This window comes from Diceros bicornis, chromosome 25 (genome assembly GCF_020826845.1).
Source record: "Diceros bicornis minor isolate mBicDic1 chromosome 25, mDicBic1.mat.cur, whole genome shotgun sequence".
Taxonomy (NCBI): Eukaryota; Metazoa; Chordata; class Mammalia; order Perissodactyla; family Rhinocerotidae; genus Diceros; species Diceros bicornis.
In genome coordinates this window covers 14,465,570-14,491,337 of record NC_080764.1, presented here as the reverse complement: position 1 = coordinate 14,491,337, position 25,768 = coordinate 14,465,570, and the positions used below count along the sequence as shown (strand labels likewise).

General features: G+C 50.0%; 1 protein-coding gene across 1 annotated transcript; it reads left to right on the top strand.

Annotated features, from left to right (window-relative positions):
* Positions 1-3,302: 3,302 nt before the first annotated feature.
* On the top strand, positions 3,303-24,549 carry ISX (intestine specific homeobox). Its single transcript, XM_058567998.1, has 5 exons — positions 3,303-3,345; positions 6,046-6,279; positions 21,400-21,551; positions 23,309-23,425; positions 24,310-24,549. Exons 1-5 carry the CDS (start codon positions 3,303-3,305, stop codon positions 24,547-24,549), a joined length of 786 nt encoding a protein of 261 aa, XP_058423981.1.
* The last annotated feature ends 1,219 nt before the right edge of the window (positions 24,550-25,768 follow it).

The following is a 25,768-nucleotide window of genomic DNA, read 5'->3' as shown; positions in this document are numbered from 1 at the left end:
AAGAATTGTTTTATTTCTTATTTCATTTGTTTTCCTTTTCCTTTCTGACACTCTTTGTCAAACCAAGAACTACAATGACAAAATCCACCTTTACCCAAATCAAAATGAGCCAAGAAAGCCAGTTTTAATTTGCCAACAACTCCATTGATAATGGGTGAGGGGTAAACCCAAGGCATCTCTTGGCATTTCAAGAGATTCTCAAAAAGACAATTTCCACAAATATGAAAGTCCTATACCTCTCTTTGCAATACCCCATCCTTGGAGGTGCAGCCATGGGTCCTAACAGCCTTAGGCATGGCAATACCCACCGTGAGGGTGGGAGGGACATTATCACTTTGTCCCTGGCTGAAAAATGCCTTCCTAAACATAGTGATAAGTAAGACAGGCTAACTGTAATAGAATTTACAGCACTGTCTCCTTCAAGCTGTTTACCATAATCTGTAATTATTTTATCTACTTGTCTGCTTATTTATCTCATCTATAACTCTATCAGGGCAGAAGCCATGTTGGTCTTACTCAATATATTCCCCTTACTTAGCCTAGCGGCTGATACATAGTAGGCACCAAATGAATGTTTGCTAGATGAAGAATTGAATGGAAAATTTCCCCAGATCCATCCCACACACAACATCCAGAAATATTAGACTCTATAAATCCATTGGTGAGGAATTGTGCTCTCAGCTTGATACAGCTGTCCATAAGGAGATGTGATCGATATATAGGAAATAGTTTTATATATATATATGAAATATTTCTTGTACTCCAGCGTGGTTCAAGCAGGATCCCGTAAGCCCTACGCGAATCCTGATATTCTGCTCTTCTGAGGTTATTATGACTGACTTTAAATATGTGATGTAATGGAGGATTTTAACCACCACACACAACCCAAGGTCCAAGTAGACTGCACATACCCAACCAGAGGGATGTGAGCCGACTTTGAGCCAGGACCAGCCTCTCTGGTTACCAAATCCCAAAGGAAAGAGCTCTGTGTTCTGTCCTGCGCACTAGGGATTGCCCCTCTCCATTTTAGGACACCTCTAGGATCTGCCCAGCCTGCTTGGAAGGACAAGTTCTCATTCCCAAGCAAGGGGGCGTAAGGACCTGGCAGTTTATGGGAGGACTTTGAATGCTCTCAACAGAATCGGGTGAAAAAGAATCCGTCAAACATGAGCTCAAAATGGCAGGTCTAGGCATCTCAGTTCCCCCAGGATGCCATGTCAAACTCAAGTTTCAAGGGCAAATAGCACAAGGGCAAGGGGTCCACTGAGAACTCCTGATCCTCTCACCAGGCCATTCCATGATGGGCCATCTTCGTGTCATTGTCCCTGATCCCTCAGCTCATATAACCCAGCCCACAGAATGAGGGCCCTCTTCTGCTCAGGAAGCCAGCACCACAGAATCCCAAATGCACAGAGGGCTAGACTCTGAAAAATGCTCTGGAGGGAAGTAACAGACTGGGAGCCCCACAGACCTCAAATCTCTCAACCACCAACCCACTGAGGTTTCCATACAGATGCTTCTTTGGAAGTTCTTAAAACTCAGAATTTTAAAATAACTCAAAGAGGCAGTGTGGAGTCGTGGAAAGAGCTTGGGTTGGGTGATAGAAAGATTGGGTCTAAGCTGTGACTCTGCCTCCAGCTAGCAGCTAACAGACCTTGAATGAGTCACTTCCCTCATCAGGCTTCAATTCCTCCAGCTGTACACCAGGGACAATAGCTCCCTCTTCCCATGGAGGCTGTGAGCATCACACGCAGTCATGTCGTGGAGGGCTTTGGAAATGGTCCAGCTGTGAGAAATGTGAGGCGTGTTGGAGGATAACCAAAGAAGGCAGGCGCTGGAGTGGTGTTTCCTTCCTGCCCTCCTTCCCCTCTTCCTTCTTTCCCCACATCACAGGAGGGAACCGTCAATGAGCCAGTTACTCAGGCAGAGCTACTGCCCCCGCACACATGGGCGTGCACCTTTCCAGACACAATGTCCCAAATCAAAACCCGCTTGATCTGCTGCACGCCTTGAAGCAGACACTCTTGGTCGTCTCCCCAACAGCAATTACCTCCTTCTTCCTGGCTGACAGACCCCAGTCTTGTCCAGAAACTGAGCAGCAGAGCGATGAGGGAAGGGGGCCTACTGCACAGTCCCAGAGTGAATGCTGAATCGGGTAACCCATCGTGGTCCTTTCATTCTTTCTGCCAGCCATTGGTGTAAGTGTGGGCACGTGATGCAGTGCTGGCCATGGGGAAATAAAGGGACTGGCTAAGAGACTTCTGGGGAAGGATTTCCTCCATGGCAAAAAGAGTGAGAGAAGGCAAACCTTCCCCTGCGGCCTTGGGACATGTTGGTATGAGGCCTTGAGGCCTGAGGCTTAAGCGATGACCTACCAGCCATGTGGGAACGAGTCCAAAGACAAAAATCAACGCATTGCGAGTGGCAGAGGAGAAAGAGGGAAAGTGCCCGACCTTTGACATTGATACTGTGCCTGAATTAACCCACCCAGGACCCTTCTACCTACACACACTATCATGTGAACCAACAAACCTCTGCTGTGTAAGTCTCCTCAAGTTGGGTGTTTGGTTACTTGCGACTGAGACCACCCTAATACACAGTCCCTCCCAGATACCAACACACACAGCCTATAACTTGTCTCCGTCTCACTTGGGTCCCTGGGTTTTACCTTAACCCCATAGTTCAGTTCATGAACGATTGCTCACAAAGACACCCAGGGCTCTGTAATGCCTGTGGGATCAAATTCAAATCTGAAAATACTAAAGTACCTTCCCTCACCTGGCCCCTCTGCAGCTCACCATCCTGCTTTGTTTTATTTAGAACATGATCACGAATGGAAATTATACTGGGCATTTATTTATTATCTGTTGATTGTCTGTCTGTTCTCAAGGTAAACTTCATGAGAAGAGGGAGCTTGTCTATTTGGATCACAACTGTCTTTCCAGCACCACAGTCACGGTCTGGCACATTGTAGTGGGTGCTTAAAAATACTTGATGGATGCATAAATGAGCAGACAGCTCCAGCCTACCTTTCCAGCATGTTCTTCCTAAATACCTCTTCAGAAAATGAAATCCCTCTCCCATCAATGAAACGTTCACAGTGCACCACATAGGGTGACTCTACGTGCTTGTGTGTTTTGGAGGATTAAATGAAGGAACTGTGTGTGATGGCTCGCCTTCCTCTCTCCTTCCTCCATGTAAAGCTTTCTTTGAACCAAACAGTCACAACATCTCCTACTCCTCTGAACTCCCACAAGACGCCATCACTGACCGCCGACCACTTTCTACCTTTTCTCGCTGGCATGTCGGCAGCCGTCTTCCCTCCTCCTACTCCCACCCCAGAATGTGAGTCCCTCGGGGCAGCGTCTGTGTCTCATCCATCTACATCTGCCTAGTGGTTGGCACATAGTAGATGCTCAAGAAACATTTGTGGAATGAACATACGTGTGAATGCCAGGGCTGTGGGTAACCATGGGGAGGATGATTTGGAAGGAGGGCAACTGTCCAGGTCCACACCACAAGGGCTGTTTTTTTTAACTTGCCAGGGGGCGGGGCTTACCCCAGAAAGGCAAAATAAAAGGAAATCAAGTGAGGTGCTAAAAATGACAGGCGTAACTGTGGCAACTTCTCTCTCTGAGACTTGGCTCATCTGTACCATGAGAGGGTTGGACCAGATGGTCTCTGGGGATTCTGGTAAAGGGGGCAGAGTGTGAGGTTTAGAGCTGGACTCAACCTGGATTTGAACACTGCTTCTTCTACTGGCTAGCTGTGTGGCCTTAGAGCTGCCACTCCGCCTCTCTGGGTGCATCTCCTCGGCTATAAAATGGTGTGAATGACACCAGTTGATGGGGTTGTGGGGTGGAGTAAACATGTGCACAACTCCTGGCTCCGTGGCCTCTCCTCCCCTCCTTTACTCCCTCTGCTGCTCCGGCCCCTGAAGTCCCTGTCCCCACTCTTGACCAGCCACCGCAAGTATCCATCACAGCTTCTCTGCCCCAAGTGGAAGGAAGTTACACAGCAGGCATTTCACTGCGCATCCAACAAACCGGGCCCTTTCCCAGCCCCCTTGCGTCCAGGAAGGGTCATATGACTCATTCTGGCCACAGAACGTGAGCAGAAGTTACGTTAACCACTTCCACTTCTGACTCATCAAAGTTCCCTCCTCTGCTCTCTCTTCTTCCCTGGAAAACTTGGAGCCCATGCTTGGAGGATGGAAGGAGCCTGGGTCCCTGAATGGAAGTCCAGCTACATTAAACTGGGACTTGGGTGAGCAATGATGCTCCCAAGATTTTCAGGTTTGCTTGTTACTGCAGCAGAGCACAGATCCCCCAGCTAGATTAGACAGCCTGACACTTCCAAGGGGCACAGCTCCCGCCCCTCATCGCAGGGTGAGGTCCTCACTCCTGCTCACCCTCCTCAGGGAGTGGGGATCACTCCCACCCTCTGTGAGAAGGTCTGGATTCTAATGTCCCAATTCACGTTCACGGTCTCTCCCAGGGTATCTGTTACTCTCACACAAATTGGATGCTTGTGGCCAGCATGGCATCCTGGAGCTCCCCGATGGAGCACTCAGATCAGACCGTGCCATGACTTCCACTGCACCCCCTTAGTCTGGGCCTCGGTTTCCCCACACACACCAGAAGGGCTCAGAAGGCTTCTCCCACTCTGATATTCACAAGCCCAGGAAAGCATATCTGAGAGGGGCCGCCTGCAGCCGACACCCAGCAGATTGCACCCTGGCCCAGCCTCCAGCCTATACGTGACCCATAAACTCTTCCTGCTGAGTAAACACATTTTATTGGGCCTGGGGACACTTCCTGGCCATCCTGCTCCCACCTTCCCTTGTCCTGCTTTGGCCTGGCCAGTTCCCCAGCACAGCCCCTCCCCAGGGTCCCCGATACTTGTCCTTCAGCTCCCCTCTGCCCCCAGCACCTTCCCCCGATACCTGTAGCCTCGGTCTTAAGGAGGTGGAGAGTTTCTTTTCTTATCAGCCGTTTACTGCCCCCTCCTCCCTGGTTACACAGTAATTGGGAGCAGAACTCCCGGCAAGGACGGGTCAATACCTGTCAGCGCCCAGCCGACGGTTTACGGGGTCGAGAGAGAGAAAGGGTCCCTTCAGTGCTGTCTCGGGAGGCAGGTAAGGGGCATCAACCAGGAGAGAAGCAGAAAGGACCCCAAAAGGAAGGAGGAGGCACCCCGGACCGGGAACCTGTGGAGAGACTTGTGAAGTAAGGGTGGAGAGAGGAGAAGGGAAGAAAGTCAATGCCAGACCAGAGACACCTGAGGAGGTTCAGAGAGCAGCGCTCAGCCCAGCCCCGTCACAGAGAGACAGCCCAGCAGTGACCCACTGGCCCCCTTCTGAGCCTCCACCTGCAGGACAGCAGAAGCACAGGCGCTCTGGAAGGCCTATTCTGGAGTCTGGAAGCAGCCGAACTGAAAGGAGTCCACGAGGGTTTCTGGGAACACCCCTCAAGCTGCGGTTTGGCCCAGAATTGAGTTGGCAACCTGGGGACCAAGGGTGGCATTCCAGCCTTCCAGAGGCCTGTCCAGAGCCAGCAGAAAAGGGCCACATGCCAGAGAAAGGGCAAAGGTGGACAGACTGTTCCAGATCTCCTCTGGGGGCAGGCTCCCTCCTCCTTCTAGTTCTTTGCCTTGTTCCCCACTGGCAGTGACTCCAGTGGCCTAGGCTGGGGACTGTGAAGGTGACCACGCAGGAGAAGACCCATCACAGTAAGACTGAACCCAATTTGGGAAGGGCGACTCCACTGACATTGAGCCGGCGAGGGCTCTGAGCCCGTGGGCATGGGGTACAGCCCATTCCAGCTCTTCCGACGGGACCTGCTTTCCTGACCCCAGAAGTCTTTTGAGGTGGCCCATGAGAGTCCCCGTGGAGACCGAATCGTGCTTGGATAATCCGACATGAGGCTCCTCGTTCTCCACGTCTGCTTGCCCTCTTGATTCCAGGAGTTTCGGGGGAGGAAGTACGCCACCCTCCATCAACATCGCCCTGGGCACACACAAAGCCCCCTCTGCCTCTCCTCACAGCCCCCCACAGAGTGTGCCAAGGCCCTGCTCTCGGCGGGGGTATGGAGAGGAAGAACTCGGGGTGCTGTGAGGCCCCAAAGAAGCTAGGCCTGTCCTTCTCCATCGAGGAGATCTTAAAGAGGCCCACCGAGAGGAGCGATGTGGTCAGGGCGGAAGGGGCAGGTGGAGGGGGCGCCAGGCAAGCAGCAGCCACAGCCTCCAGGCTGGAGAGACCTCGGCAGGACCAGCCCCAGGGTAAGTGTCTTCTGGTCATTTCTTATCCACTCCCGGGTCTCCAAGGCCCAGCTGGGCTCAGGCAGAGAGAAACCTCCATAACACAGCTTTCAAAGGACTCCAGAATTCAAAGAGATGTCAGGCACTGGGCTGGTTGCCCTAAATACCTTTCTGTCTGGCCCAGATGGAGGTTGTTCAGATGTGGACACCAAGGCTCAGGTAGTTGTAGAATGCAGGAACCCTGGGCCTGTTCCTGTAACCAGGCCACCGCTGAGAATGCTAGTTACCATCTGTTTATTCAGCATTTACAGTGTGGTAGGCATCGTCCTGAAGGCTATACGTGTCTCTTCTTTACCCTCAGTGGAAAGGCATGATTATCATAACTTAACAGATGAGGAAACTCATCCGTGACAGAGAAGAGGTGGATTATGCCCCCAAGTTACACAGCTAGTAAGCAGAAGAGCTGAGCCAGGACCCGGCTCTGGCTGCCTCCAAACCCCTGCTCAGTCCGGCCTGCTCTCCTCCTTCGTAAGCAGAGTACAGCCTGCACAGCTTCTAGTGGCTGAAGCTTTGCTCGAAATCTGCCCACTCTGATCCTGGGTGCCACCCACCCAGGCCAGTGGCCCACCCCAGGGCATGTCCCCAAATAACAATGACCACATAGATCTCAGGCCCCTCCTTGAGAGCTGGCTTGAGGAAGGGCATCAAGGTGGACACATACACACTGCTACAAGTCAGGAATCCGCCATGTCAGTGTCAGTTGTACCCTGGCCTGCTGTGTGACCTCAGGAAAGTCCCTTTCCCCTCTGGCCTCAGTCTCATCCTTGGGGAACCACTTGGGGAGAAGGAACAGGAAAGGGAGCTGGTGATGTCTCAAGGGTCCACTGGAGTCTGATAGTCGGTGAGCCTGGAGATTCTCACATGAGGTTCTCAGTCCTCTCCTCCTTTCTGCCCCTCTAATCCAAAGAAAGGCTGGGAAGGAAGCTCAGGGGAGCCCATGATGTCTTCCCCTACCACACACAGATCGCCACTCCCTCCTCCAAGTCTAGTCTCCCAAGAGGGAGCTGATGGGGGCTGTGCTGAACTGCAGGCAAGGGGAAGACCCCTGGAGGCTATGGAACCCTGTCCCCAGGGAACTAGTGGGTTTCCCAGTAGCTGAGCCTATCAGAAGGACAGGGTCCGCAGCTTAATTTTCAGAAGTTCATTGATAACTTCCAGGAAATTGAATGAGCATTCACAGAAACAATTCTTCTGGGGATCTAACCCGAGTCTCTCTTGCTGCAGCTACATAAAATCTGTGACTGTCTTCTCTGTCCCAGAAAGAGAGAGAGAGAGAGCGAGAGAAGAGAGGTCCGATCTCCCCTAGGCGTCCCTTCCCCTAGCCTGACAATAGCTGATGGCAACAAGGAGCCCACTCATTCTAAATCTCCCCTGAAGATGCTGGCATGTTCCATGTCAGCTATCCTGCTGGACTAGAGCAGACCCCCAGTAACTGCTTGCCAAAATAGCAGTCATGACGTTGGACAGTGCCCTTTGGCTCTCACAGCCCTCTCGTGGCTATTCTCCCATTGAACTGTCACAATTGTGAGCCCCTCCTCACAGATGATTAAATCAGGAAGGGAAGATAAGGCACTTGCAAAAACTACATGAGTAGTTAGCACTAGAATTGAACCCTGGTGGCCTGAGACCATCCACTCTAGATTATTCCTGAACGTGGCTTAAATCCATACGTTTCCCACTCTGCTGGAATGCATCATTTCCAAAAGACCAGTGAGGGTCCCAGTGGTAGTTTTCAAGATGAGTTTAAGGGGTACACAGACAAAGATTGCTTATGTCAAGGGTTCTGTAATTATTTCTACACTAACCAATTTATGACGCATGATACAGATATGGTTATCCATTTATGGTTATAATATGAGGTTTTCTTTGAAAATAAATTTATTTATTTAAGCAAAACAAAAAAGTCTATTTGGGACAATGCTAAGCAAATAATAGTACAGAAGGGATGCCAACATGTCAGACACTACAAAGGTAACTTGCAGCATCTGCAAATGAGCTGGAGTCTGCGAGACGCTGGGTGAGGAAGGCCGAGAGCTGGGACCCCAGAAAACTGGCCTCTAAGCCCCGGTCTGGCACCAGTTCTCAGGAGGACGTCAGGCCAGCCGTTCCGCTCTCTGGGCCTCTGTTTCCGCATCTGGAACGTGAAAGAGCGGAGCTAGAACATTCCTGAGGCCCCTCCCAGCTCTGAGACGCCATGACTGATTCCACCACAAACTGGCTGCTGAAAAGCCTTGGCGGTTTCACTCACGGTCGTTTTCCACAGCAGAGGCTTCCCCCCTGTAGAGGCGGGGTCTCCAGGCCAGGAGGGCAGGGGCAGGGTGCCTGGGAGGGGCAGGCGAGAGGGCAGACCCTCACAGGCCTCCGCCTCTCCCTGCCCTCCCAGGAGCCGCCACCCCCAGCGCTTGCTGCTGCCGCTAAGCGCCTCCACCTGTCTGTCCTGTTTTCCGCCCAGCACCCAGGCCCCCTGGGAATGGGCAACAGGACCAGAAACGGTGCATCCAGGGCCCTCCCCTGCCCTAGCAATAACAACAGAGGAATAAATTCCTCTGTCTCCACTGAACACTTAGAGGGCTGCATGGAGTAGCTCACGGAGCCACTGGCAAGCATTACCCCTGGATCCCAGTGACCTACAGAACCTGTGAAATGCAGCATTCCAGACCCGGCACCCAAGACTCTGACTCTAGGTCTACAGTGGGGTCAGGAATCCGCACTCTGGCAAGCCCTCCTAACTGATTCTAATGTAGGTGGTCCAAGGACCGCTCTTTGAGGAGGCTGAGGCCCAGGGAGGCAGGGTGGCTTGTTCCAAGCTGCAGGGCCCATATGTGCAAGAACCAGGGTCAGACCAGTTCTCCCAGCCCAAGGCCAGTGCTCGGCCTCCCTCGTTTCTCATGGCGGGGACCAAGGTCCCCCCTCCCCACACCTTCCCCCTCTCACAGGGACCCTCATAATATAAGGCTTGGACCCTCCCAGGTGTCAAGCCAATGGAAAAATCCAAGAGGGCCTCCCAATTTGAAAGGATGCTGAGCCCAGCTGCCCACTCACTCCTCCTGAGAGAGTAAGCCCCCTGAAGCTCGGCACCCTCCAAAGTCCAGGGGAACCCGGTTAGGAAGAAGCTGCTTTGTACTGGAGGCTCAGACCCTGGGAAGAGTCATCTCTGCACCTGTCCCACTAATGACCCTCTGCAGGGAAATTGTGACACCCAGGGCGGGGAGAGGAGAGGAAGATGGGCAAGGAAGAGACTACCCCCGTGGGTAAACCGGCAGGGGTGTTCTGGCCTGTGGGGACCCCAGATATATTCCCTCACCTGTTCACGAGCCATTTGGTCACTCAGTGAATAACTGCTGAGTGCTTACTCTGGGCCCAGCGGGGGCTAGGGAGGTGAAGGCGAAGAGAATCAGACATAGTGACCACCCACCTGGCATGGAGTGCGGTCAGCAGCAATGAGAGTCCTGGTGACACCACCTTGGGGCAGTGCTGACTTCTACAAATCTTGTCTGGTGGAGGGGGCCAGAGGCATGGTGGAATTCTTGGGATTTGAGAAATACCCTGTAGCAGTGGTCAACAAAGTTTTTCTGCCAAGGGCCACATAGCAATTTTAAGCTTTGGTGGCCAGATGGTCTCTGTTGAAATTACTCAACTCTGCCATCACAGCTGAAAAGTAAACAGTATGTAAACGAATGGATATGTTTATGTTCCAATAAAACTTTATTTACAAAAGCAGGCAGAGGGCCAGATTGGGCCTTGGGCTGTAGTTTATCAGCCCCTAACCCGTTGGTGTGACGCTCCAAGTCCTGCTCAGACTGGCCTGGCTTGTCCCCAGGTTGTCTCCCATCACACCCTCCCCACCCCTCCAGGGACATGGAGCTGCTCTCTGACTTCCGATCTTTCTTGCCTCCAAACATTTGCCCTTTAGAAGCCATTGCGCCTGCTCCCACTTCTTTCTCCTTTTCCTCTTCTTCCCCTCTTCCTCTCCCTCTGTATTAGCTTCCTGTGCCTGTTGTAACAAACAACCACGAACTGAGTGAATTAAAACAAGAGAAATTTATTCTCACAGTTCTGGAGGCCAGAAGTCCGAAACCAAGGTGTTGGCAGGGTAGGTTCCTTCTGGAGGCCCTGAGACAAAATCTGTTCCCTGCCTCTCTCCCAGCTTCTGGTGGCTGCCAGCGATCATTGGCCATCGTTTTTGGCTTGTAGATGCATCATTCCAATCTCTGCCTCTATCGTCACCTGGCCTTCTCCTCGGGGTCTGTGTTCTAATCTTCCTCTCCTTCCTCTCACAAGGACACTAGTCATTGGATGTAGGGCCCGCCGTGAATCCAGGAGGATCTCATCTCGAGATCCTTAATTATATCTATAAAGGTACTGTTTCCCAATAAGGTCGCATTCACAGGTACCAGGGGCATGGACTTGGACATGTCTTTTGAGGGGGGACATAGTTGACCCCACTACATCTTCCCTCACTTCCTTGTCCTCCTCATTTCCATCTTTCTCCTCCCTCTTCCGTGTCTCCCTCCTCTTTCTCCTCTCCTCCTCATCCTCCTCATCACCCTTCTTCCCCTCACCCTCCACCTCCTCCCCTGCACTGCCTGGAAGCAAAGGCGGCAGCTCAGCAATGCTCTGGGCTGTGGGAGAGGGAACCCCGGCACAGGGCTGGGCCGAGGTCTGTGGTCTGTTCCGTCGCCTCGTGATTAACGGCTCTGGGTCTCAGACAGGTAGACGCAGGGGCTCCCACGAGAGCAGACAGGAGCAGGGCAGAAGGACATGGAGCTAAAAACTTGCACTCCCAGGATAAGACCTCCTCTCTCAGTCCTTGCCACCAGAGCCACAACCTACTGTGGCCTTGGGGACATGCCTACAGGGCTCAGGGTCACCTAGAGGCTGGTTCTAGAACTGAGAACCTGGGTCAGTCTTAGGCCTTATGGGGATACAAAGAAGTACAAGACTCCTGCTTGCAAAAAAGCATTGCATTTGTGTGGGTTCCCCCAAAACGCAGACCTGAAGGAAAGGATTTGAGCCGGAGTAGTTTATTTGGGATGTGCAAGGAACACCAGCAGGGCTAGAGTGACAGAACACAAAGAAGGGAAGGCAGTGAACAAGGGTGTGTGATAAGCCAGAGACCCCAGAAGGCAGCGGAAGCTTAAATCCTTTGGTAAATGGAGCAAATATACTCCTCAGAACTATCTGGGCTTTTTGGCCCAGAAATACATATCCTGGCAGCAGGAAGTTGGTCTGGAGCACAGAAAGGTCTGAGGGATACAAGCAGGGCGTTGACAACATGGCTACCACCATAGGGCCCCAGAGTGTGAGAGCTGGGGAAATCTGAGTGGACAGAGGGGACTTAAAGCATTGGCTATAATTTAAATTTGATTTGTCTGTTATATTCTTCATCCAGGCACACAACAAAGAGCATGTCTACTGCGTGGCAGGCATATCCATTGATGCACAACAAATCCCAAAATTGAGTGGCTTAAAATAACCATAAACATTTATGATCTCACTCAGTTTCTGTGGGTCAGGACTTTGGGACTGACTTAACTGGATGGTTCTGGCTCAGCCAGAGCCGTTAATCATGAGATTGTGGTGAAGGTGTTGTTTGGAGCTGCAGTCACCTGAAGGCTGGACTGGAATAAAGGATCCACTTCTGAGGTGGTTCACTCCCGTTGCTGTGAGTTGGCACCAGCTGTTGGAGGAGGCCTCAGCTTCTCCCATGTAGGGCTCTCCACACGCCCCTTGAGTGTCCTCACAAAATGGCGGCAGTTTCTCTCAGAGTGAGCCATCCAAGAGGGAGAGAACCAAGCGGAAGCTGCATCCTTTTACGACCCAGTCTGAGACAATTTGTAACAGTGCTTCCACTGCATTCCACGTGTTAGAAGGGAAGCACTAAGTAGGGCCCAAAGGGAAAAGAATTCAAAGGGAGGAATGTCAAGGAATTTGCTAACCTATCTTGCAGCCACCAGAGGTCCTGAGTTGGGAGCAGGGGTGGTGCTCTGCTCTCATCTAGCACATAGTCTAGCAGGGGAGACAAAGAGCCATCCAATAATCACAAATGAAAGTACGATTACAACTGTGATAAGTGTGAGGAGAGGGTGACACGCTGCTCCGAGGGCCTATTCCAAGGGAGGTTTGGCCTGTCAGGGAGGTCAGCGAAGGCTTTGCAGAGGAGGTCATGGTTGAGCAGCAATCTGAAGACTGAGCAGGATGAAAGGGGAAGGCATTCCACACAGAGGGGACCCAAAAAGGCAAGGACCTAGTGGGACCTAGTGGGACAAGATGTTCAAGGGTGCAAGATGGGGTCCGAGAGCTAGAAACGGGCCAACTCACACTGGGCCTTATAGGCCATGGTAGGAATTTTTATTTTTGCTCTGTATCCCAAGAGGAATGAGGAACCCTTTCAGGGTTTTAGGTGGGAAAAGATGCAATGATCGATATTAATGAGAACTCTTGGGTTCCAATCGACAAAAATTGTCTTAGGTTAGGTAAAATAGAAAAGGAAGTGTGTAGCCTTGGAGAAAATTAAGACCTAGTTTCCCAAACTAAGCCATGGGGAGGGCAGGATCCTAAGCAGGCTTCAGCCACAATGGGAGCCAAAACCAGTAATACCATCAAGTCTCTCCAGTTGCTTCTCTCTGCGTGTTGGCTCAACTCTTTCTCACTCTGATCGTCATTCTCCAAATGGCTCCCAAAAGCTCCGAGAGATACATCAGCCTCCAGTGACTTCCCTCAGGCTCTCAAAAGTCACAGGTCCAAATGTCCCAGAGGAGAGACTCATTGGGACCCTCCAAACCAGTCCATCCCAACCAGTCAACTGAGGCCAGAGAGTGTGGCTGAGAGAACTGGAGTCTTCTTCTTGCTGGTCCTCTTCTTGCCTCACACTGTTCCATGCTGGCATGATAGTTTATGTCAGGGTCCTTATAACTCTTCATACGTCATTTTCGGTCCCCATATATGGACTTCCCAATGGTGTGTCCTGAAGAGGTTTACTCCCCCAGATTCTACTTGTAAGGTGGTAGTTGTTAATCATTATTTTGGCCAGAAATGGCTCTTCCCCCGTTTGCAGGGCCCTGTGGCTTTGGATACCTCTAATCTGGGCACTCGGCACACCCGCCACTTGGGTTGGCCTTCTGTATGTATTTTCACAGAGAGAGCAGTTAACTTCCTCCTCAGTTCTTGGCAGGAAGGGTAACTACGTTTGGATTCCCCCACTGAATAGAAATGAGTTCTCTGACACTTCCTGTGTCACACCATGAAACATCCTCCGGCTTCACAGCTTGTGTTGTCTGACTGTTCCCCTGCATGGTCGCAAATATGGAGAGAGATGAGGGTGGGTGGGGAGCGCACATGCACACACACACACGTACACACACACACGCAAGCTCCCAACAAAAAAAGAAATTATAGCTATTGAAAGATGATGGCACCATGAAAGCACATGACATCAACCCGTCGCCCCCCTGTCCTCTGTGCCCACCCCACTCCTTCCATTTTAGTCTCGTCAGACCTAAGCGCACTGTCATGAGAGTCACATTGTAATGACACAAATACACATACAAACCTGACAAAGTGCCTTGAGAACACAGAGGAGGGAATAATGGTCTCTGTTTGAGGCCCTCGAGGAAGGCCTCAGAGAGGAGGTGACACTGAGACAGCGGTCAGGCAGAGAAGGGGAGAGGGCATGCCAGGCAGAGGGAGGCATGTGCAGCAACCCAGAGGAATAGAAAGGAACATTCCTTTTGAGAAACAAAGAAATTTGGTGTGGCTGCAGTCTAAGAACCGTGGAGCAACATCACCGGAGATGAGAGAAGAGAGGTGGACTGAAGGTCAAGTGTTCCAAGCCAAAAACTTTGACCTTTATTTACGTACATCAGCATTTTTTTTTTATTGATGTTTTAATGGTTTCTAACATTGTGAAATTTTGGGTTGTACATTTTTGTTTGTCCATCACCCCATATATGACTCCCTTCACCCCTTGTGCCCACCCCCCACCCCCACTTCCCGGGTAACCACAGTCCAGTTTTCTCTGTCCATGTGTTGGTTTATATTCCACATATGAGTGAGATCATACAGTGTTTGTCTTTCTCTTTCTGGCTTATTTCACTTAACATAATACGCTCCAGGCCCATCCATGTTGTTGCAAATGGAACGATTTTGTCTTTTTTTATGGCTGAGTAGTATTCCATTGTATATATATACCACATTTTCTTAACCCAATCGTCAGTCGAGGGACACTTAGGTTGCTTCCACTTCTTGGCTATGGTGAATAATGCTGCAATGGTACATCAGCATTTTTTAAACTGATGTTTGGATAATTTCCAGAATGTTCCAGAATTTCCATCTCAGGCTTCACTGAGATGCCTGATCAGAGCTGTCCTGGATGAAGGGGCACTGAGTAAGCTGCACCCTGGTGCCCCCCACACACGTAAATCAAGGAGCTCTACTGCTATTTGTTTTCTAGGGTTCCCCGCACAATTTTCTTTAAACAAAAGATACAACTTCAACTAAAAAAAGGTACATACAAATGAAAAGTATGAAGGATGCATGTGTGCAGGTATGTATGTGAGCACGTATGCTGAGATCCATATGTAAAAAATATTATGTAAGTGAGGCCCTACACATCCCAAGGATGTGGATACACGTTTCTCCCTCTTGAAAATAAAAATCCTGGCACTGCTGAAAGGAAGAGAGAGAGGGGGGGAGCTCCAGCCCATTTGAAAGCAGCTCAGCAAATCCTTCACTGGTGAGCTTTTCAATGGTCTTCTCTCAATTGTTTCTTTTAGTGATTTCTTTATTTCCATCTCTTTCCACTCTAGCTGCATTCTCTTTGTTGTTATTTATGTATACAAGTAATCCATGTTTATGATACAAAAATAGAAAATGCAGATAAACAAAAAGAAGGTAAAAGAAAATGTGGCTATAACTCTATCACCTCAGCATCCAGTAATAACCACTATTAACATTTTCCTAGATCAATACATAAATACATAGAGAAGGACTGAGAGAGATTTATTTTTTTTACAGATATGGAGGCTAGTTGACTACAAGCTCAAAGCACTCTTTTTAAATTTATTTTAAAAAAAAATTGTTGTGTTTCTACACAGAGATTCACGATAGACCTTGGTGAGAAGGAAACATTTCATTGATTTGAGTTTTGATGGATGAATAGGAGTTCACTAGACAAAGGACAGGCATTCCAGATGTAGGGAATGGTGAGAACAAACATCTGAAGGATAAAAGGGCGTGGCCAATTGGGGGAATCTAGAAGTGATCAGGTGGGAGTAAAATCATAGAAATGAGGATCAGGGAGAAAGCAGAGGATGCTGGAAAGGGAGAACATGAAGAGCCTTGAATGCCATGCTAAGGAGCTCTCCTTGTAGGCTGTGGGCACGAGGGGACTGTGGGAAGTCCATGACCAGACTGGAGACAAGAGGCCAGTGCAGGTCTGCCCTGGGAGACTCCTGCCCTGCACCCCACCTGTCACATCCTGGAGGTGTCCCCAGGCTGCAGGAGGGCCCCAGAGGGTACCCTGGATCTCCTCCATGCTGAACTCACTGCCTCAGGAAGACAAGGGAGGGCCCATTTCCAGAGACTTCACCCAGTGCAAAGCCCCGGGGGCCTTTAGCTGAGCAACCAGGGCCAATTAGCAGAGCGCAGAGAAGGAGCAATCAGGGGAGGGAGCTGAGCACGGAGAAACATCGGTTTATAATTAGGTGGCCTAATCACCTGTGTAAACTGTGTATTTCTTATGATCGATGTGCTAAATGGCTCAGGTTTAATTAAGTTCTGCTGACTCGTTCTCTTTGAAGACCCACTGAAGTGTGGTTCACAGCTCTTACAATTAATAACGGGAGAGGAGCAACTTGAAAAGGGTGGCAGTTCCCCATCGCCTTCTTCCACCCTCTCCCTGCCACCCACATGTGCCCACTCCCGATGCCCTCGGCCAGCACAGCGGGTGGCCTCCCCAAAAGCAGACTATGCAATGCCATCTCTACAACAGAGGCAACTGGGCCTGGTTAATCCTAGAGATGCAGGAGCTCCTTCAGCCAGCAGACTTAACCTCAGTGGAAATCTCTCCTCTCTGGCCCCCTCCCTTTAACCAAGCAAATTGGTCCCCCAGGCAAGCCTGAAGCAAGCCATTCAGGCTCCACCTGAAGAGAAAGAGAATTACAGGATGCCAAGGTGGATTTGGCCTTAGCGTCTTGATCTTGATCGTTCAACCTCTCTTTCCTGCCCCATTCTAAAGATGAGGAGACTGAGGCCCAGAGAGTAAATAAAATGTGGTCCATGCTATAGAATGGAGCCAGGAACAGAGCTCGGGTCTTCTGACGTCCAGCACAATGGGTTGTCTACTATCCAATGATAGTGGGATGGATAATAAACACAAAAAAATACTCCACAAAGTTAGTTGATCTCTTCAGTTGTTAAACCATCCCAAATGAAATCCACTTTTCACTCAATGTCTACTCCAATTCATAGCTTGTGGTGGTTTTACCTCTTATTTGAGGAAAGAAGAAAGTGAGCCGAGCAGAGTAAGGAGCCTTCAGGGGGAGATAGATCCTCATCCCTCCTTTAAAGGAGTTTCAGCCATCTGCATCATCCCATCTGACCTGTGATGTCCAACAGGGTACAAAGTTCCGGACAAATCATTCAGCATCATTTGTTGTGAAAGTGTCCTATCTGCCCAATGGGATTGAGAGCAGAGCTTGAATTACACATTTATTCATCTAGAGCGGATAATTATTAAGCTCCCACTAGGTGCCAGTTACTCAGCTAGTCTAAGTACAGTCCCTGCCCTCCAGGAGCTCACAGGAGGGGAGAGAGAGAGCGAGAACAGCAGGCAAGGGTGGGCTTCCCTAGAAGGTTTTCAGTCCTCCCAACATGACAAAGTGATCCTGGGACAGGAAGTACCTAGATTCTCAGTCATTTTCTTAAAGCAGATTTTTCTTATAAGAATGAGAAAGAAATCAGGAGCCCTGTGGTCAACTAGAATGGCAGGAATTCTATTGGCCCCGAGAGTGAAAGTGATTTGGGGAGTGGTTTGTACCTTTCCTACAATCCCTAAAATTATATCACGTGGACTTTGTTCCAAGTAAGACTAGAATTGTACCTCAGAGGCTCATGGTCAGGAAAACAAACCCACTCCACCCGGTGGGGCTCTTCTTCCAATGTCCACTGTCCCTGGGCCCCAGTCAGAAGGTATGGGCAAGGCTGGTTGAATCTCCTAATGGGCAAATGGGCAATCCTCCTTACTATCCTCACTTCCCTAGCCCTTCTCCAGAGCAGCTTTCCAAATCCTTTCCCTCCCACCTCCCTCGTTCTCTGTTGATGACCTGATCTCCTGTTCTCCTGTCCCTAAAAGCTCGATTGTATATGTAGTGAGCACCTCTGACCAGCCCGTCCACAGTGCCCCATCGAGCACCCACCAGAGCCCTCTCTCTCACCTCCTCAGTTTCTCCTCCTCAGCCTTTAGACATGCTCCAGGCTGCACTCTGAAGCTTCTCCCCAAATCTCCCCCCACCCCTTCTAGCAACTTCTCAAGATATAAATATAAGATCTTCTCTTACTGCCTCCACTTCATCCCAACTGCTCATGCCTCAATCCAATTTACTTCAACATACATTTGTTCAAGTCCCTACTAAGTATGAGATGCAGTATTGGGTGGGTCTGGGGACAACACATACCTGATTCCTCTTTACTTGGCTTCTGCCATCATAATTCGACCCAAGTGGTCTTCCCATGGTCCTCAAGGACCTCCTAAATACCAAATTCAGGACCACATGCCTCAGGTCCACCTTGGAACAAGGCAAGCTAAAAACATACACATATATACATACATAGGGGCCCAGGTCAGAGTCTGGTGCCATACCTGGCACATGATGGGTATTCAATGAACACATCGATCTTTTCTTACTTCTCTTCCTCTTCATCATCTCTTACTTTTAGTTCCATGACCACTCCTTTCTTTCCAAACCTCTCTTCTCCCGTGTTTTCTATGGCACTACGTGTATCTGAGTTCCCTCTGTCTTAGGTCAGGCTCCCCAGGAAACAGACTGAGATAGAGATTTGCTAGAGAAAGTTTACTGGGGCGTTTACGTGATGTTATAATGTTCACATTTTTTGTTAATCCCCTGGATCACACATTCCCTCTCTAGCTATCAACTGCAATGCTTCCTCCACATTCCCAGAAAAAAAAAAAACTTTTTTTTTTTTTGGTGAGGAAGATTGGCCCTGAGATAACGTCTGTGCCAATTGTCCTCTATTTTGTATGTGGGACACCACCACAGCATGGCTTGATGAGCAATGCATAGGTCCATGCCCGGAATCCTAACCTGCAAACCCCAGGCCACCGAAGCAGAGCACGCAAAATTAACCACTATGCCACCAGGCTGGCCCTCAGAAAAACTTTTTGAAGAGTTGTCTCAATTGCTGCCTCCTCTACTTCACCTCCCCTTATCTCCTCCACCCACTGCCAACTGAGCCCTCACTGTCTCAGGATGGCCAGGTTCAATGACCACTTTTCTGTCCCCATTGTAATTAATCTATTCACAGCATGGACACCACTGAGCCTCCTTTCCTGACACAGTTTCTTCACTGGATGTCCATGTCACTGCGCTGTCCTTGCCTTCCTCCTTCCTCAGAGACCCGTCCTTGGTCTCCCTTGTCGGCTTCTCTTGGCTCCCTGATTGGCAGCTGAACCTCTAAGTGGTGGAGGGCCCCAGGCTCACTCCTAGACCCTCCATTCCTCTCCACATGTGCTGCCTGCCTAAGTGATCTTACCCATTCTCATGACAGCAAAGGCCAAATATATGGTGATGATCCCCAAATTTGAACCTCAGCCCTGAGCTCCCCTTTGAGCTCCAAACTTATATATACATCTGCCCATTCAACGGCTTCTTTTGAACACAATAAGGCATCTCAAACTTAACACATCCAAATCAAATACCTGATTCCCCATCACGTGCACACGCGTGCACACACACACACCCCTCTTCCTTTCCCACTTACTCCCATCTCATTAAATGGCTATGCCATCCATCCTGTTGCTCAAGCCAAAATCGTAGCATTGCCCCTGATTCCTCTCTTTCTCTAGCCTCAGATCTAATCCAGCAATATGCCCAGAATTCCCTCCAAAATATATCCCATGGTCAGCTCTATACCTTCTCCCTGCAAACAACTACACAAGCATGACAAGAGACGTGGTGGCTGCTGGCCCAAGTCTTAAATCCCACCACTGGAGGGGTTTGATTCTCCTTCTTAGTTCCAGTACAAAAAAACTCCAGAGAAGGGGCCCAGTAGGTTCAGTTCAAGTCTGGCACCCTTCCCTCCTTGGCCCAATCCAGTTCCCATTATAACCACTTGGTTGGTGTGTGGGCAGCTTAGTGTACAAAAGGAAGAGAGTGTTGGCTCCAGAAAAGAGTCAGTGCTGGGCAGATGTATCAGTGTGTCCACCTCATTCAGTTACAGCAGTGACCATCACATATTCTCAGTCATGTACAAGCCTGTCTGGATCCCCCACCTCACTAGATGATGAGGTGCTTCCAAACAGAGGCCATATCTTCATCCACTCTGCAACCCCACTGCCTAGTACAGTGCCTGGCACAAACTATATGCTTAATAAATATGAATATGAATGAATGTTATTGCTAACAAGCGGGATGAAGACACTCTGCAGTAGGAAAGATCACCCAGAGCTAGAAAGATTAGGAAAGAATTTTTGGAGATTATAAGAGTGAATTTAGATGTTGAAGAACCAGTAAACATCATAGAAATTGAAATCACAGATGAGAGGAAGGGATCCCAGACAGAACGGGTTGCCTGAGCAAAACCAGAGATATGCACATATGTTGAGTGTGGAGATGGGAAGTAGACCTGCCTGAAGGAAGCAAGGTGTGTGGGTTGACAGAGGAATGGAGCCGGGGCAGGCTTCACGGGGTGTGTGTGCCCGTGCAGTTGCACGGGGCTCCATGCTCAGAAAGATGCCCAGTATGTGGGGTTTAATGCTTACGGTCACCATCTTGAAATTCTTAATAATTTTGTGTTTGAATCTGAGTTTTGTAAATGAAGTCCAATGGAACCGTGGAGCATGCACCAGGGGCCTGGAGCCCTGACTCATGCTCAATGACCCTCTCATCGCCTCCCTGCTTCCCTGGGGTGGGCTCTCGGCCACCTGTCTCCCTGCCCCTACCCAGTGACCACTGCCCCCTCCATCCTGGGAGGAGTTGGTTGGGGGACGGGGGGCCTGGGTGGGGATGCAAGGAGGGTATAGATCAGGCACCTGCACCCTGGCACAAAGTCGAAGGGTGGGCCCTAGGTCCCTGAGAGGGTCCGCACTCACCCTGTTAGTATCCTTGTGCCTGAGGGAACACGACTTTAAATAGCAAATCAAAAAAAACCCTGAGAGAGAGACTGTGGAAGAAAGGAAAAGGCTTTTTCCTGCTTATTGAACAAGGAACCCCACATTTTCATTTTGTGCTAGGCCCCACAAATAATGTAGCTGGCCCTGAGTGGACATGAGGCCACACAGATGGGCTGGAAACAGAACGTGAAGGGCAGACTGCTGTGGAGTTCTGCCTTTACTTTGTAGACCAAGGTTGGCAAACTTTTTCTGTAAAGGGTAAATTATTTTAGACTCGTAGGCCGTACAGTCTCTGTTGAAATTACCCAACTCTGCCATGATAGCACAAAAGCAGCCACAGACAGCACATAAACCAATGGGCGGGGCTGTACTCCAATAAAACTTTATTTACAAAAACAGTCGGTGGGCTGGATTTGGCCAGCAGGTCATAGTTTGCCAACCCCTATTGTAGACAAGGAGGAGTCATTGAAGGCATCTAAGCAGCAGAAAGGACGATCAGAGAAGTTTCTAGAAGGTTATCTTGGCCTCACTGTCCAGGATGGATGGGAGGGGGTCAGCCTAGGGGCAGGGTTTCTAGGAAAGAGAATATTGCAAAATCCAAGCATGAGGAGCTAGCAGCCAAGACAGGATAGAGGCAGCAGGGGTTGAAAGGGTGAAACAACGCATCCCAAAGCCTAAGCAAGGCGCCAACACCAAGGTCACTAACACAACTTGGACCCTCTTCCATCCAGAGCAGAGGAGGAGTAAGCGGAGGGTCCGGACCACCTTCACCACAGAGCAGCTGCGTGAGCTGGAGAAGATCTTCCACTTCACCCACTACCCAGACGTCCACGTCCGCAACCAGCTGGCGGCCAGGATCAATCTCCCAGAACCTCGGGTGCAGGTACAGCCGTCCCCACCCTCAGCCCCCCACCTCAATGTCCTTGGGACCGTGGGTGAGACATCATGGATCCTGGACCCTCCAGGGTCACCCCATCTGAAATTTTCCATTGGCTTATCCCATGAGTACAGTCATAGTTGCCAAATATTATGTCCCGGGAAATGAGGTCACCATAGTTACAAGGTGGTTTCTCTCCTAGAGGGGTGGAAATGGAGTGAGGGGGCATCTGTGATGCTTCCACTCGCTTCGTAGTCCATCTAGCTACAGTTCCAGAGCATCGTTCACCGTGCAGCCTCATTCACAAAATAGGTCTTGACAATCTCGACCCGGAGTCAACAAACTTTCTCTGTAAAGGGCCAGATGGTAATTATGTTAGGCTGTGTGGAGCCATACGGTCACTGTGGCAGCTACTCAACTCTGCCGTTGGAGCATAAAAGCAACCGTGGTTTACACTGTGGAAACAAGCGAGCATGGCAGTGTTCCAATAAAACTCTACTGATGAACACTAAAATTTGGATTTTGTATAATTTGCCTGTGTCACAAAATATTATTCTTCTTTTGATTTTTTTCCCCCAACCATTTAAAAGTGTGAAAACCATTCTTAGCTCATGGGTCATACAAAAACAGATGGAAGGCCAGATTTAGCCCACAGATTTTTGTTGGCCAATCTCTGATCTAGACCACATGGGTATCCCTTTGAGGCAGCACAGAGAAGTGGAAAAGACCGTGATCCACGGTCAGAAACCTGGTTTAAGCACCAGCTGCCTAATCTGGAATCTGGAATCTCTTCACTCTGGGGTGTCTATTGCTTCATCCGTGGTTAGAAATGCTGTAGCTCCTGTCAATCACCAGGGGTATGTCCCGCCCTCTTCGCACACCCCCAATTTTGCAAATATCACTCTAGCAAATCCAAATCCAGTTGTTGCACTGTTGGACTCTCTCTAGAACAGTTTTCTAAGTCACTCTTCATTTCTCTTTTTTATCAAATGTGATGGACTCATTCGAATTCAAAATCTGAGCCAGGGCCCAGGTCAACATTCCACTCTTTATTTTGTCCCAAGCTACTTTTCTTCTGGATAAGGACCACGCCTGTCTTAGACTTCTCCCCTTCTTCTTCACATTCGGACTCAGTCACAGCTAAGTGGGTAGCACCTGCATCTGCCATAAAGCCCAGAATTCAGCAGCTGCCTCAGCAGAATGACCTGGTACAAGTGGCCGCGGGTCATGGACAATCAGGGCGCGTGTGAACACGGGGAACCGTCAGTGTTCAACCTATAGATGCCAAGGGGCCCTCAGGGGTGGCAAACTGGTGGTCTGCCAGCAGGAAACAGCCCAGAGATGGGTTTTATTTGGTCGGCACAGTATTTTAAAACTCGGAGCTTTCACATAAAACTCAAGATTTCTGCCTTAGAAATTGGATGAGCCTGCAACACTGGACTAACATTTCCGCATGGTGACTGTTGGCTGAAGCTGAGAAGCTGCCCCCTTAGGCTGTGCACCACAGACCCCACCACTCCCAATTATATGGCACCCGGCTGCTTCACTCAAACATGAGCCCCCGCCCTGTAAGCACTGAAGGTTGTGATCCCTGGTCCCCTCTCAGAAGACCCCCAGAGCCAAAGAAATCCTGGATGCCATGGAGCTTTCTAGACTGTAACGTGTAGGTCCCTTGGAAGGCCTCATTTTTATGCATTTGGGGGAGGTCCTAGATGGAGAAAAACCTTTTTGCTTATCTCCATCCTCTCTCCCCCTCATCCCAGATCTGGTTCCAGAATCAGCGAGCCAAGTGGCGGAAGCAGGAGAAGATCAGCAGCCTTGCGGCTCCGCAGCAGCTGAATGAGGCCGACGTGGCCCCGGCCACGAATCTGGATGTGGCTGTGAGTGGCTGAGGGACCAAGGGGGAGCTGGGGGGAGCCATTGTCTGGAAATATCGCATCCAGACCCAGATGTGAGGAAACACCTCTGGGGTTCTTACTGCAGTAAAACACGCAAGGGGAATTGTTTTAGAAAGAGCACGGGCAAGGATGCTCTGGAAGTCTGTAGGACCTGGGAAGAGTCGCTACCTTTCTCTGTCCCCACATCCTCATCCACTGAGTGACAATCACAGTGTCTCTCCCTCCTCTGGGGACTGGCTTGTATTACTTGTGCAGAATTTCACAGTTCACAGAACAGGGTCACAGAGTAAAGGGCGGAGGTCCAGCACATCCACTCTGGAGTCAGACGGCCCAGGTTCGAACCCCAGCTCTGCACTTAGCAGCAGGGTGGCCTGGAAGAGTCACCGTGCCCCTCAGAGGACAGTAATAGTTTTGAGGAGGATGAAATGAGTGAGAGGTGAAGAAAGCTTGGCACCTTGGAAGTGCTCCCTAAGAATTAGCTGTCCATTAGTCAACACATGTTTGGAGCGTGTGCCGGATGCTAAACTCTGGGGAGAGAACAGTACACGAAAGAGACAGTCCTATAGCTAGAGGTTGGTGCATACCCGCAGTGATGCTAGGAGGTAGGATTTGTTTATTTATCCTTATTTTTTGCTAATGCGGAAATTGGCCCTGGAGAAGCAAAGTGACTTTTCCACATCAAACAATTGCTATAAATACAGGGATGAGGGCCAGGTTTTCTGGCCCCCAGGGCATGCACTTCTCCTCAAGTTGGTCCCCCTGCCCACCCTGAGCTGCCCAAGTCGGAGGAAAGGTTGGGAAGCTGCAGAACAGCGCCGGGTAAAGCTTAGGGCTCACTTCTCTCTCGTGACCTCTCCTCGTGCCAGGGCCCCGTGCTGCCGCCCCCTGCACTGCCCAGGCTGGCTCCTCCCACCACGTGTTATCCACCGGCTCAAGGTCAGCTGGCCCCTGCCTGGTTCCCTGCCCGGATCACCCTCCTCCCACACCACCCATGGGAGACACAGCCTCTCCCGGGCCCTCTCGTCCAGCAGACCTGCATCCCAGTGCTCCACTTCCTTCCACCTCCGCACCCCAAATGGGGCGGCATCTGTGCCACTTCAACATAGAGATCAGAGGGACATCCTCTCCCCGATGGAGCCACTCTCCTCTCCAGGTGAAGGCACCCCAGGCCTCTGCGGGAATCAATCTCACCATCCAAAGATGGCCCAGAGCCCAGGAGGCTGCTCTGAGAATGCCCCTTGGAAGGTGGCATCAGACTCAGCAGCAAGGTTACCAGCCAAGGGAGCTCTCATCCCTCCTCGCCAACGTTGCCCTCCTGGCTCAGGCGGCAGAGGCTGTGTGACATCTCAGAAGGAGCTCTGGAACAAGGAGGTCGTCCTCTTGCACCTTTGCTTCCTCTATCTTGCTGTGTGACCTCCAGCCGGTCACTTGCCCCCTCTGGACCTCACCCGTAACATGAGGCAGCTGGACAAGGCCCTTCTGGCCCTTACTTTGGTGAGGCGAACCATGGTGAGAGCAGGGGCATAGAGGGCGCCAAGGAGGGTTGTTTGTTCATTCATTCATGACGTGCTTATTGAGCACCTCCTGAGTGCTCCGTAAATGGAACTGGATACAGAGATGAACAACTGGCTCAACAATGGAGCTCAGTCCAGGTCAGTCAAAGGGACAGTGCTGACCTTCCCCTGCAGACAGAACATTCCCCCAATGACGCTGCAACGGGCCCAAGTCTAACACATGCCGTATGACCTTGATGTGAGTGCTCTAAAGTGGGAGAGGAATAGAGGACAAAATTTGTTTTAATCTAAACAGAATTTAGTGTCTTTGGTTATTCTGCTGGATTGGGGAGGGATATTGTCATTTCTGAGCTGAATGAAGAGTGAGACAGTAAGCTCTTTTCAGAGTTTATCTTCCTAGGACTTCGCAGTGTCTCTGAGACCCTCAAGCTAAAGCATCAAGTTATCTAGAAAGCATTTAGAAATACAGTAACATTTCTTTAATATCCATTGACCTTTAATAGTTCAATTTTTTAAAAAGCTAAACAAGCCATAGAAAATGGGCAAAGCGCAGAAAAAAGAGATTCACAGGAAAAATATACAGATAGATACTAAGCATATGAAAATATTCTTGACCTCATCCACAATTTAAAAATGTAAATAAAACAGTAATGAAATACTTTTTTTACCTTTCAGATTGGCAAATATTTCAAAATGTTGGTGAGGTGTTGATGAAATAGTCACTCTCATATGTAAGGAAAGATGTATTAGTAAATCATTTTGGAAGATAATTTGACAATTATTTACTATTCTAAATGCAAATCTGTATGAC

Excerpts from the sequence above, each read along its gene's own strand:
- ISX (XM_058567998.1), top strand. The coding sequence starts at position 3,303 with ATGTCGGCAGCCGTCTTCCCTCCTCCTACTCCCACCCCAGAAT. Across the intron at positions 21,552-23,308 it reads TCCCAGAACCTCGGGTGCAG|ATCTGGTTCCAGAATCAGCG; the intron begins GTACAGCCGTCC and ends CCCTCATCCCAG. Across the intron at positions 23,426-24,309 it reads CCACGAATCTGGATGTGGCT|GGCCCCGTGCTGCCGCCCCC; the intron begins GTGAGTGGCTGA and ends TCCTCGTGCCAG.